Below are 13,217 nucleotides of genomic sequence, written 5' to 3'. Positions count from 1 at the left end.
ATTTAGATATAGAATGTGAAAACACCGTGAGCATACCGTGAACACACCTGGAACGCATCTTGTGTCAACCGTGTGACACAATCACAACTTCTTTCATTAGGAATGATAAGAAAGTTTAAAAGTTGTAACTCTATAACTGGAATTCTGAAAGATATTCTCGACTCACCATTGTATCATTGAAGGTTGTATGTAGATTGAATCCATTAAGGACATCTTTACTCTGTCTGACATGTTCTAAAGCCAGTTCTACGGCAGGTAATACACCCAATCCGAGGGACTTTTCTTCTCCTTTACCACTTAACGGGAACAAGCCAACCACGTGAATATCCCTCACGCCAGGCCCCTCATTGACCACAGTACTACCAGCATTACTCTCAGTAGTCGCAGTTGAACCGAGTTCTGTCGCCGTATAACCGTCACGAATATCTTCCGGTGTCGCCGAGATATCCTGCGAATTTGACAGACATGATGTGATTGCTACGGCGATAAGTAGAACTTTAAATGTCGCTATGCCTCTGATTCGCACATCCATCGTGTGTTCCCTTGCGTCAATTGACTTTGTATACAATCAACAAAGATTTATCGGGTGTTTCCTTGCGTCAATTGACTTTGTATACAATTAACAAAGATTATCGGGTGTTTCCTTGCGTCAATTGACTTTTTATACAATCAACAGAGATTTATCGGGTGTCTTAAGAATTACGAAAGATGTATTCAAAGGCGTGGAGAAATCTTGCCCGACATATAAACCTTAGTTCGATTGCCTTGTTGATAACGATTTGCAGTTTGAGCTTTACGTCGAACAAACCTATCTCGGAAAACGATGCTCGAGCCGTAATTACTATTGAACACACGGATAAATGATTCTTCTGATGCTGTTCGTCTTGATAAACGATTTAAATGTCACTCTACCTGTGAATGTAGACGCGTTGAGAACATCAAGAAGAAGACTCACGTCGATATCCAGCAATTAGGTGATGTAGCGTGTAACATATACGTGTTATCATCAATCAAACATTACATCAAGAATGTCTTTACCGAAAATTGAATGATTTATCCCTTCATGGAAGTTCAACTGCAATGTAAAGAATCGAAGAAAGGTGTGATTTCTTTGTTTTCGCAACCTAAAAGCAGCAAGCTTACTATTAAAAAGGATGTTTTTGACTCCTATGAAGCTATCGGTTGCAATAAAGTATTTTGAGTGTCGCACTGTTTTCACAATCAGTTTCACATTATATGTTCTGCTTGCGAGGGGTGTTTCGTTATTTGCCCACAAAAAACAAAGAAAGAACGTCGATCGCAATATCCGCTGTAGACAAACACCAAGACGATATATATATATGTTTTCAATTTTAGTTCCCTGTTATAACACCCGCTCCGTATATACAGAAAAGGTCTTATACCTTTTTTGCTCTCTATAGAAGATCAAGTTCACCAGAAATCGTCCGAAATATTCCAGTCCTGATAAATGCTTCTAATGGTACTTCTACCAACAGATGAACCTTATCAAACCATATAAAACATTCAGTACGGTACATGAAATTACACGTTTGTTATCCAGGAACGGTCCGAGAGACTCTCCTAAACATGCTAAATTAAATGAATGATGATATAGGGCATATTATTCCTCTCAAATGAGTTAAAAAGTCAACGGCTGCTTAACACACGAATAAGTTTTACGATACCGCCATTTCCGAAGTTGATATAATCATTGAAACGGACAAATTTTGGTAAATTACAATTCAAAATATGTCGATACTTTTGTAGTCGGTATCAAGTCAATGTATTAATATTGCACAGTGCTGTATAGAGAGTGAGAGAGAATTGCATTAGACACACACGAGGTTATGATATATGTCCAAACAAACGAGAGATAAAGTTTGTGAGTAGTTGTTCCGTCGACCGTCCAAAGTCGAATGACAGCAGTACAGAGTTCATTTTATCAGCTAGAGTAAACCTCGCGTCCCGCTAGTCTATGGGTTGTGTGAGACGATGAAAGCGCATTTGGGTGCGAGCTCGGACTTTCCTTGGCAAAGCGGGCAGAAAGTGTTCGTGGTTTCTGAGGCTACGAGGGACGCCATTCATATTGATATAAGAATGCACTCTTAGAAGTAAATTAAGGGTGATGGTTATAGGGGTAGTGGGTATGCGTATGGGTGGGATATTGTGTGCGTATGTGGGTGTGGTACAGTGCTTTCTTTTAACAATGATAACAAGAAAACTAACCAATTCCTGTCATTCCTATTTTAAAATTCATTTTTTTTGTGGCGCGAAATTTGACTCGGAATATTTCCAGCTGGTTGATTAATTCATTAGGCCTACCAAGTCCGAATGGCTCGTTTTCAAAGTTACTTTGAAAAACTCAAAATTCGTTTTTTTTTTATCTTTTGCCAAACAATTCTCAAATCTGAGTCCCTTTTTAATTTGACTCCCTGCCGGCGCCATGCCGAATAAAATTGAATATGATGAAATAAGAGTATATTAGCCAGTAGTCACCATTGATGTGGTTGAGTGTGTTTGAAGGTCATTGGTACATGTGTGGGAGTAGTTGGGTGTGGTACAGCATGAATGTGCGTTAGGGAAAGTACAGTGTGAGTGGGGGAGCGTTGGTGTGCGTTAGGGAACGCACGTGAGTGTGGGGGAGCGTTGGTGTGCGTTAGGGAACGCATGTGAGTGTGGGGGAGCGTTGGTGTGCGTTAGGAACGCGCATGAGTGTGGGGGAGCGTTGGTGTGCGTTAGGGAACGCATGTGAGTGTGGGGGAGCGTTGGTGTGCGTTAGGGAACGCATGTGAGTGTGGGGGAGCGTTGGTGTGCGTTAGGGAATGCGCGTGCGTATGATACAGCGTGTGAGTGTGTGAGAGAGAACGCGAGTGAGTGAGAGGGAGGGTATGTATGCGTGGGGAACGTGTGTGAGTGAGAGTCAATGGTGTAAGTGAATGCATGCGTGTGCACCTGTCCATGAAGATAATTCTGACTGCCATTGTCTCAGCAATCATAAAATTGAGATCATCTGTTTTAAGACTAGTATTATCATGATTATATTGCTTGATCTGTAGACGTCCTCCAAATCATCATCAATACATCTGTTCATTTTCATCTCCGCCATGACCTTCTGAGAATTCACTACCATGTTTTTGCCAAGGATCCTAAATTAAGCGATAGCACTTTTATTGTTGTTTCCATTGTCAATAATTATTCCCACACACACATATTAATTTGTGACTGACAATTGGGGCCTCACTTATTATGGACGTGTGATTCCGATCACATATAATAAATAAATATAATGTGAGTATGGTTCGTTAATCGAAGAAACTTCCTACAACCAATATACAAACACATCTTGAGTTTAAACGGCAAAACGGATTAAAAAACAAGTTTACTGTAATGTATTAGGAATTGACTGGTATTTGGTAATAAACACCTAACAGACACACGCAATCAATTGTAAGATATATCTCGTATATTTCTTCATATCAGTTTCAAAAGAAAGAATGTTCATTCATTCTTATTTATCTTGCTTCATTTATTGACAATTCATAATTCACTGTTACCCATGACTTATACATTTGGTGAATTCTACTCTATGTTCATGACGCTTTGGGAATTTAACATGAGAGAAGCATACCAATACTGAGTCTTAAAATACATTTTCGACACAAAATAACACATTACATCCTAATACAGGTGAAAATGTAGTTGCCATTAAATCATACAGAATCTAAGAAGGAAGTTCGCTTACAAATACAAACCGAGGGAAGGATGTCCTTTAATTACTTATGACTGAATGGATTTCTGTATTCAATAATGAGAGGTTATAATAATAGTGCCTTGTTTATTCTTCCATCAGGCGTGTATACCTAGTCCATTGTTATTCAATTGAGTTAGTTATCACACCTATTCTTATATCAAGACCCCAATGCTCGCGATGACGTCACCGGATGACGGTATATAAAATTAGCAAAAGGTTGGAATAAGTGACATTCATAAAACATACATCATGCAGAATATATGATCATGATGGGTATATTCCCTTCTCTTTCCGTTTCAATGTTATTTCACTCTTTCATTGTCGCTTCTTTATTATATACTCTCTGTTCCGTGTTATTACGACCCTCTTATTATATATCTTATTACTTTTTTTCTTAATTGAGGCTGTAAATTAACAACTGATTATATGGAAATTATTTTGGTATATAGGTTATATCGTGGATCTTTTTTTCTGAAAAGGGGGGGGGAGATGAATCATCTTTGTCCGTGTAACCCCTCCACTCCCCCCCCCCCATACACATACACAGTTTTAAAGTATTAGAATTAGTGCATCGATGCTTCCCAAAATGATCATCCTTTTCAGTTAATATTACGGTTACATTTCCTCTACGGTGGAAGTATAGGCGAGTTGAAATGATCCGTTTTGTTATTTTCCTATTCAAACCGTAGAGGAAAAGTGACTGCATGTATGCACCGCTTTGTTCCAATTTACCGATATATATTTCATGGTGTAAGTTATTGATGTTTTGGAGGACGATATATCATTTCTTCGTCTTCTTATTATTATCATTATTCTTTTTCTTTTTCTGTTATCTTCTCTGTTGTCTTTTTCTTCTCCTCACTTTTCCCTTCTTCTTTCTTCTTTTTCTTTTTTTCTTCTCCTCCGCTCCTCTTCACGTTTCAATGATTGCCTTGTAATATTTCATTGATGCTTCTGTTCCATGTATATTGTTCGTTAATCACTGGTTTTAAAATGTTTGCTTTGTCAATTGTATATTATGTTCCACACGGCCCCAATGGAAATCAGTCTGTGAACTGTTTGGGCTTTTTAACCGTGTATACGGTATATAAAATCAATCTTATCTTAATCTTTATCTTGTCACTACTCTTTAACTTCGCCCAATTACTATGATTACGAATAAAGGCAATGGAATTGTAATGATTTTTGGAAAATTCCAAATCGTATTCTCATGAATGTCATGTAAAACTTGGTGTGTCACTATTGTTTTAATGAATCACATGGAGAAAAATGCATAATTACGTGTCACAGTGAGTTCATATTGCGTTCAAAGTGAAGTCGTTTTCACAACTATTGAAATGATAAAAGATGATCAACATTTATACATGAGGCCGCCATCAATTCAAGCCTAACCGCTCACGATGGCGGTCTCCTGCGTTCATTTATTACATTATATATATATATACATGTATATATATACATATATATATATATATATATATATATATATATATATATATATATATATATATATATATATGATTACTTTATAAAAGATTAATTTATACTCACATCCTTATCTGTATTATATAATATGACCACATTGTTTATATTTTGAATTATTTTGTATATTGTAATTATAAATAATTTTGTATTGTGTATTTGAACGCAGAAATAAATGCAGACAAACATTCTCAGCAACACATCAGTGGTTTATTGAAAAGCAAAAAAGGACATATTAAAAAGGAATATATAGGCAATCATATGTGAAAATATACATGAACATATAGATACATACATACACATATATATGTTCAGATTTCACAATTAACAAATACACATCTACAAGCACCAACTCAAACCGTTCATAACCTGTGCTCAATCATATGGCCGGCTATGCATCGTTGAGAATCTAATTATTTCTACAATAAACTAGATGTTAATGATAATTTCGAATTGGAAGAAATAATGGTTTAATAATGAGGGTTTCTAGGCCACTTCTTACATGTCTAATCAGGTTCTGTGAAACGTGACTGTCTACGTGTATACACGATACCTGACAGTGTTAATAAATACCAGTAATATAATAATAGTAAAGATGTATAATAGAAAAAGTCACTCGTGCTAATTATCTCGTTGAGAATAAAAGCGTGTGTTCTTGATCATCTTGAGTCGCCCCCCCCCCTGCTCTCTCTCTCTCTTTCCCTATCTTTTCTATCTCTCCGTATATTTATCTATCTTCCTCTCATCTTATTCACTTTATTCTATATGTCTTTGTAGATATTTGTATATATCTGCATCTACCTCTACTCTCCTCTCTCCTTCTTCATTTCATTCTCTCTCTCTCTCTCTCTCTCAGAGCCTAGTAATGTTGAATTCTTATCCCTTCGTGCATCCCGATCTCCCCCATCCTTCTCCCTCTCTACTTATTTTCTTATCATGATCCTTACACCCCCCCCCCCCCCTTAGCCCCACGGCATTGCATGTGAGAAGAAACCCGCAGTATAAAACACTTAACGTGTTAGATCCATAACTCCAAAGGATTTATCTTAACATCTTCCCTACCCCTTCAGTTTCCTTTGATCTCTTTTTAATCTTTAAATCTTAGGAGCTGATTTGCCCCAGTCATTTCCCCATCTCAGCACCGCCAATTCGTTAGACTAATAAAACTTGCAATAAAACGTAGACGAGAAGAGACTTTGAAAGTGGAAACGCGTTCATTTCTGATTGATGACTGTAAACTCCATATCGTTAAGTCAAACGAAACGCACTCCATTTCTCATTTTACCTATCAGTGTGATAAATACATTTCCGCTTTTATTACGAAATTACCACGGCAAACTTTGCTCCCATTAGGGGATAGCGTGTTCTCTATGGCAACAAATGGGGCTCTAATTCGCGGTCAACATCAATTTCACCTTCGTTAAACTCTTAATGTAAATAAGGCGGGACAACAAAGGTCAATTCATTATTTCAGCGCTATAGTTTTGTATTTGAGATCAGCGGCGGTGCTCCGGGGGAGACTGTGACCACCCCCTATAATATTTTGAAAATAAATATTATCTTAAAGCTTGTGTATAGTTTTGGTAAATCCACCAAAATGCACCTATCACTATTCTAATTCATTGCTAGCTAATATGAATGGATATGCCCTATAACAGTTATGATGTGGAGGATATGAAATGAAAATGTGTTTTACAGGATAAATTTTGCGATTTTACATGGAAATTTAACTTGATCGGGTCACCCGATCAAATTAAAATATCTGTGTGTTTTTGTCTTTAAATTAAATCCTATTCCAAATCATGGAATGGGCTGAAACTTTCAAGATATGTTCTTTCTCTGTAACTTTTGGATATCTAATCACTAAATTTATAAGATAAGTGCTTGAATGCCCATTTTTTTAATTTAAAACAAGCCTAGCCGAGAGAGGGCGCTATATATCCAAGATTTGAATATTTGAAATTTTTTCAGAGAAGCGCAATTGGAAAAATATCTAACGGTCTCTACGCTTCAGTAAGACTGTTATATTAGATGATATTCGATTATCAATCACATTATTGACCCTTTACCAAAGCTATACACAGGCTTTAATAAAATAAACAGAAACGTGGAACGCGGTGGACAGTCAGTACATTGTTTTAACATCACATTTATTTCGTAATCAATATTCCCTAGCTCCGCCTTTGTTTCGAATTAACAAAAACGAGGAGAAAAGGGCGGGGTGGGTATTTAACCTTATCAAAGAACGTGTTGAGAAAAGGGCTAAAATGATTACTGAAGGGCCTGGGAGATGGGTGAAAAGAGCATGAGGATTTTACGCAAGATGGCGCTCTTCATTATTATTGTGTAAAATTTGAGATACCTTTCCAATATGTCTATCATTTTTTGTGGGGAGTAGTAGGCACTGATCAGTACATGTAGTAGTAGTAGCAGGCACTCTTCCTTTATCCCCCCCCCCCCCGCCTCTTCAATAGCGAATATCAAATGTGAATTGGCCCATGATAGATAGAATAAACTCTGTTATCATGGTTATACTAATATAGCAACAACAACAAAAACTAGTATTAATGATAACTGTAATTCCTCCCTCGATATTATTGTGTTGTTCTCCCCTCTCTTAGCTCAATTTCCCTTACTCAATGTCTTTAACACATTATTATACGAGCACTCTCGGTCTTTTGTCTGCATGTGCCTTATTTAATGTTTCCCCCTTTCTTGTTGCCTCTGCTCTTTCCTTAACCCCCCCCCCCCCCCCTTCTCTCTCTCTCACACACACAGACACACACTCCCTCTCCATCTATCAATCATTCATTGGTCATGTTATTAAAGCAAAACTAACTTGTCAAAATCAAACTTCGAGTAATAGATTGACACTCACTGGTCCATATTATTCTGAAGTCTGTTTTAACTCAATCTAAAGTTGTTGGGTAGCACATTGTGATATTAAGCATCACCTCATTTGACTCTCAAATAAATGTCTGCGAATGATAATTGTTTCACCATTGAAGAACTGGTGAAGAGCACAGTAAACATAACAAACGTACAAAGAAAACAAATTCTTGACGTTTCTTGCTTCCCATTTTAGCACAGAGTTAGACCATGGTCTCAGTTAAACCCTTATAGAGAATATGGCCAAATGGCAACACAAAAGTTATCTATATTAAAATAACTGTCATCGCAATATTACACTTTTCTATAAGAATTTTCTACAAGAATTCTGATTCTATTGAAACTTTTCTAGCATTGATTTGCTTTGTCTCTATGAATGCATTGTAATAGTCTTTTTTCCAGTCACTGTAATTTATGTGTATAAAATGGGTAAAAAACAATTTGGTTTAGGGTTGGAAGATATCAATTATCTTTGTCACTATATCATCATTAATTCATCTAGAGTCAAGGGTGGAGTGCCGAAATAGTTCAATAGAAGGGGGTAGCGCTGAGAATATCATTGTGAATCATTTTATCTCTGTAAAAAAGAAAGAGTACTAAAAACCTATATTTCCAAGATTCAGTCCCTGACTTCATGATCTTCTTAATCCCTTCTACCTTTCCCACCAATACCATTTCTCATTTATTGAAAATTCATGAAATGAAGATGGTTGTCCATCACTGCCCCTCCCCCCTGCCCTGGGCTGTAGTGCCCCCCCCCCCCGACTAGATAATATACATTTTTTACCATGACTCGTTCACAATAGAAACATCAAAATAAAACAAAAGTGGTAAATTCAGGTTTCATTACAAAGTATATTTATCTTAACATAATTATACACTATAGAAATATACTTTTGAGCATATATGATAGCATTATAACTTTGATTTACAAGACTACAAAAATGATACATCATAGAAACTTGATTTGAGAAGAACACTATACATGTATACATGGAGCATATTCGCTCAGTGGATTAGTCGTCTGACTTTGAAACACAGGTTTGTGGGTTTGAATCCCAGCCATGGAGTAATTTCCTTCAGCAAGAGATTTTTCCATATGTGCTGCACTAAACCCGGGTGAGGTGAAAGGGTACCCAGCAGGATTAATTCCTTGAATGTGAGTGCTGAAAGGCACCTCGAGCTAAAACCGGGGTAATAATAATAGCTTTGAGCCTCGGAATAGAATATTTCTAGATAGATGGCGCAATATAAATGTGTTAATTTCAGTGTATTTTATCAATTTTTTCAGTCTTCAGAAATTTTCTATCAGAGTACTTTTGGACATATTTTCTATTCATCATAAAAAACTTGGGAGGTAATTATAATATTGAATTCTCCCTTTCATATTACAGGTCAGGCATAGGCGTGCCTTTTCCGGTGGCAGCGTGGTCAACATCAAATATTAACTATGCTTAAGTATATTAAAGGGATGCTCCAGGCTGAAGATATTCATATATCCCAAGAAAACAAGTACAATTCACAGAGCAAAATGCTGAAAATTTTGATCAAAATCGGATAAAAAAGTAATTAAGTTATTGTATTTTGTTGATTTATATTATTATGGTGAAACAGTTTTAGGCATGTTCTCAAGATTATTTAATGAGCAAACTGTTTTCTAGAAAAATGCTGAATAAATCTAATTTCACATGGAAATAAGATTTCTTCACAAATTTCTACCACGAACTAAAACGATTGGATTGACAACTGATTAAGTGAATTAGTTATTCAGTGCTGCAACTTATTTCATTATAATGGAGATTTATCATTTACACATGTATGAACAAAAAAAGAAATTACGATTTCTTGTAATAACATAAGAAAAAGGAAAGTGGGGGTGTGACATAATCAGCCAATCTAATAACTACTCAGTATGACTTGCAAATAATTGTTTTCACAAAATACTTCTAAATTATGATACTAATAATAAAAAAAAGAATTCTGCTTTATCGATATCGTGAAATCAGCAATTACTGCAATTAATTTTGACTTTGCTGACAAAATTCTAGGGCTAGTGTCAGGAAAACTCATTGCAGGTAAAACTACTTCCCCAGTTTTCAGGAAGTGCTCATGGAAGTTTGCATACACATATTCATCATGGGGTAAAGACATGGAAGATTCATTTTCTATATACAATGGAAAATGCATTACCATGGTAGCACTACGGGACATGGTTTTATTCACCTTTGGTTATATATATCTTCTTTCCAACTGGCACCTTTGGGGAGGAGAAATTTAAAATGAGATACTAATGACATTAATGTACAGTTAGAGGGGGGGGGGCAGTGAATGGACCCCCTAAACAGTCATGACCAAGAAAACAACAAATATAATTTTGTGGACCCCAAATGACCGTTGACATTGATCATATGACCTGAAATTTGTGCAAGGCGCTAAGTCATACTAGATTTTTATCGTGTCCTCTATATACTTTGAAAGATATGATGGCATTTCAAAAAATTATACCTTAGCATTTCGATAGTGATTCCCCAAACATGGGATCATTTACCCTAAATGGCATTTGACCTTGATCACAATACCTGACACTGGGGCAGGATATTCAGTGATACTTGTGTACTCTTAGATGTCTGTCAAAATTTGATGAGTATGTATGTATGTACCATGTATGTATGCGTTTGTAAAAGGGTTTAACCGAGGACGCACTGACAAGATATAACCTTCTAACCGCGGACCTACCTTCTATGGGGGACAGTCCTCGTTTCCAAATAAGAGTTAATTATGCTTTCTCTCATGCCAGAGAGGGCGCTATATAATTATGAGAGCAAACGAGTGATCGTCCGCAGTTGTACGTGAATTTCATTTTCAGAGTGCGTTTGCAGTGCACGAAACGGTACGAAATGGAACAAGAGTGTGTGCATCAAAGTGAATGTCGCCATCTAGTGTCAGCGTTCGAACAGCCCATTACACACTGCACGTAGTATGGCCTGAGGCCTGTATACGGTACGTGCGCGATTCATCATCAGCAAGCGTTAAGCTTGTCTTGCAAATGCCTGCTGCCTGCAACCCGGTAATCGAACAAGGCTCAAGCCGACGATGGCTGAACGACCTCCTCGTCGACGTCGATGCGGTAACGCCGTCGCTTCATCAGAACCTGATATGTAAAATAACTTCCATCGTATTTTGGTGTAGAATAGGCCTGACTGTCAGAGCTACTCAGTAGCCACTTACTAAGTGAGTAGATCTAGGCCTAACGTTACATGTTCTGCAGTAGATCTAGATCTAACGTAAGCTTGTATAGATCTAGACCCTACTGCATAAAACTTAATCTAACGTTAGGCCTAGTCTACGTGGGACTGTGTCCAACAAACATGCACTGTATGCTGTTGCAACAATCAAAAGCAGACAACAAAAGTTCTCTGAGCAAGATTTCATTTTTTTTTAATTTGCTAACTGTTACTGATTCAGGACAGGGTCTCTAGCTTCAACTCATACTGTGCCACAAATTTGGGGATTCACACTAGAGACTCTAGTCTGAATCCCCAAGTAGAGTTGAAAGTGAGTCTAACAACAGTTAGGCCTAACCTAGTCTAAGTTAGTACTAGATCTAACTATACTAGTATTCCAGACGTAGGCCTGACTTTTTCTTCTTCTTCCTCCTCTTCTTCCTGTTCAGTAAAGTCCACCTCTGGCGTGAGTCATATACTTACTGGCGTAGACCCTATAATTACTTTGTAGATCATTAGCCCTCTGCTCCTAAGGCTAAGGGCTCTCAAATACATGTAGATCTAGATCTAATTCAGGGTAGCCACTGTAACGTTAGGTGCAGAAACTAATGTTTTTTGTTTTGTTTCTTTTTTTCTTTTTTGGTAAAGCATTACAGGATTCCACCACTCTATTACTAATAGTAATACTAGCATAGAACTAGAAGTGGCCTGCTAGCTTAGATCTAGTTCTGGAACGTCTAACAGTTGGACCTAAGGAATAATAGCGAAGAAGAAGATGATAAATATTTAAAAGTTACATGTAGCAAGGGAAAACACCCACCGATACACACAAAATAGTAGAAAACCATACGTTGTAGGAAAATAATTAGTTAAAATTCAATTTTCAACTCTGAATCCCCAAATTTGTGGCATATTAAGACCACCTGTCCAATGCCAGTTTTGCATTTTTTTAATGTACATGGTCTAGACTACTTCCTGTCTCATTAATTTTGTCCATCGGCCCAGTGGAGTAAATTATAAAAGTTTCCACCAACTCATAAGTTACTTTTGCACTGTTTTTTACTTTTTTTTTGTCTCGCTGTGATATAATCGGAAATTAAATTAATCATATTGTATGTGTTCTCTTGCGATTTCCAGACATTAATTATGCAAAACACCTCGGTGGACCTGATCCGGATGGATTTGAAACCCATTTCATTAGTCAGGAGATTGGTGAGTTTTTCATACATAAAACATGTTCGGAACCTGATTCATCAATGATTCTGTCATATTCATTAATGTGTTTACTTATTGATTTTTTTGTCTTTAATGGACTTTTTACCTCATTCATGTTGCTGTCATTCCAACTCATGAATAATACAGAATCACGTACCAAACAGTGAATAATGGACTGTCCTCTGATGTATGTTGGTGTGATCATGTGTTAACGCGCCCCCCCCCCCCCCTTTCACAGACACCTCAACTATTAAACCGTGGACTGTCCTTTGTTGTATGTTTTATATTGTACATGTATATCAGATTGACATTGAAACTGGGATGTAACTAATTACCTATAACTGTGGTCGTTCCTCTGTTGTACATGTATGTTTGTAATGTATGTGTTTAGCAGATTGACATTAAACTTGCATGTGACAATAACTAACTGGACTGTCCTCTATTGTATGTTTGGAATGCGTATGTCAGGTTGATCTTGGAACTTGGATGTAACATTAACTATCAAACTGTGTACTGTCCTCTGTTGTCTCTTTGTAATGTTTCAGATAGACTGAAGTTGGAACATGAATGTAACATTAACAATCCAACTATGGGCCATTCTCTTTTATATATTTTTAAAGCATGTCGGATTGTCCTCTGTTGGAACTTGTTTGTAG

At 37.0% G+C, this 13,217-nt stretch overlaps 1 protein-coding gene across 1 annotated transcript in view; it reads right to left on the bottom strand.

Moving 5' to 3' along the window:
- LOC121416730 (gamma-aminobutyric acid type B receptor subunit 2-like) overlaps positions 1-532 on the bottom strand; it is a 145,616-nt gene extending 145,084 nt beyond the window's left edge. The window contains 1 exon segment of the mRNA XM_041610190.1: positions 167-532. Within this exon segment, the coding sequence (XP_041466124.1) occupies positions 167-532 (366 nt within the window).
- Between the last annotated feature and the right edge of the window lie 12,685 nt (positions 533-13,217).

This window comes from Lytechinus variegatus, chromosome 6 (assembly GCF_018143015.1).
Source record: "Lytechinus variegatus isolate NC3 chromosome 6, Lvar_3.0, whole genome shotgun sequence".
NCBI classification, from domain to species: Eukaryota; Metazoa; Echinodermata; class Echinoidea; order Temnopleuroida; family Toxopneustidae; genus Lytechinus; species Lytechinus variegatus.
Note: the sequence above shows the minus strand (reverse complement) of the source record. Positions and strands in the feature narration are given on the sequence as shown.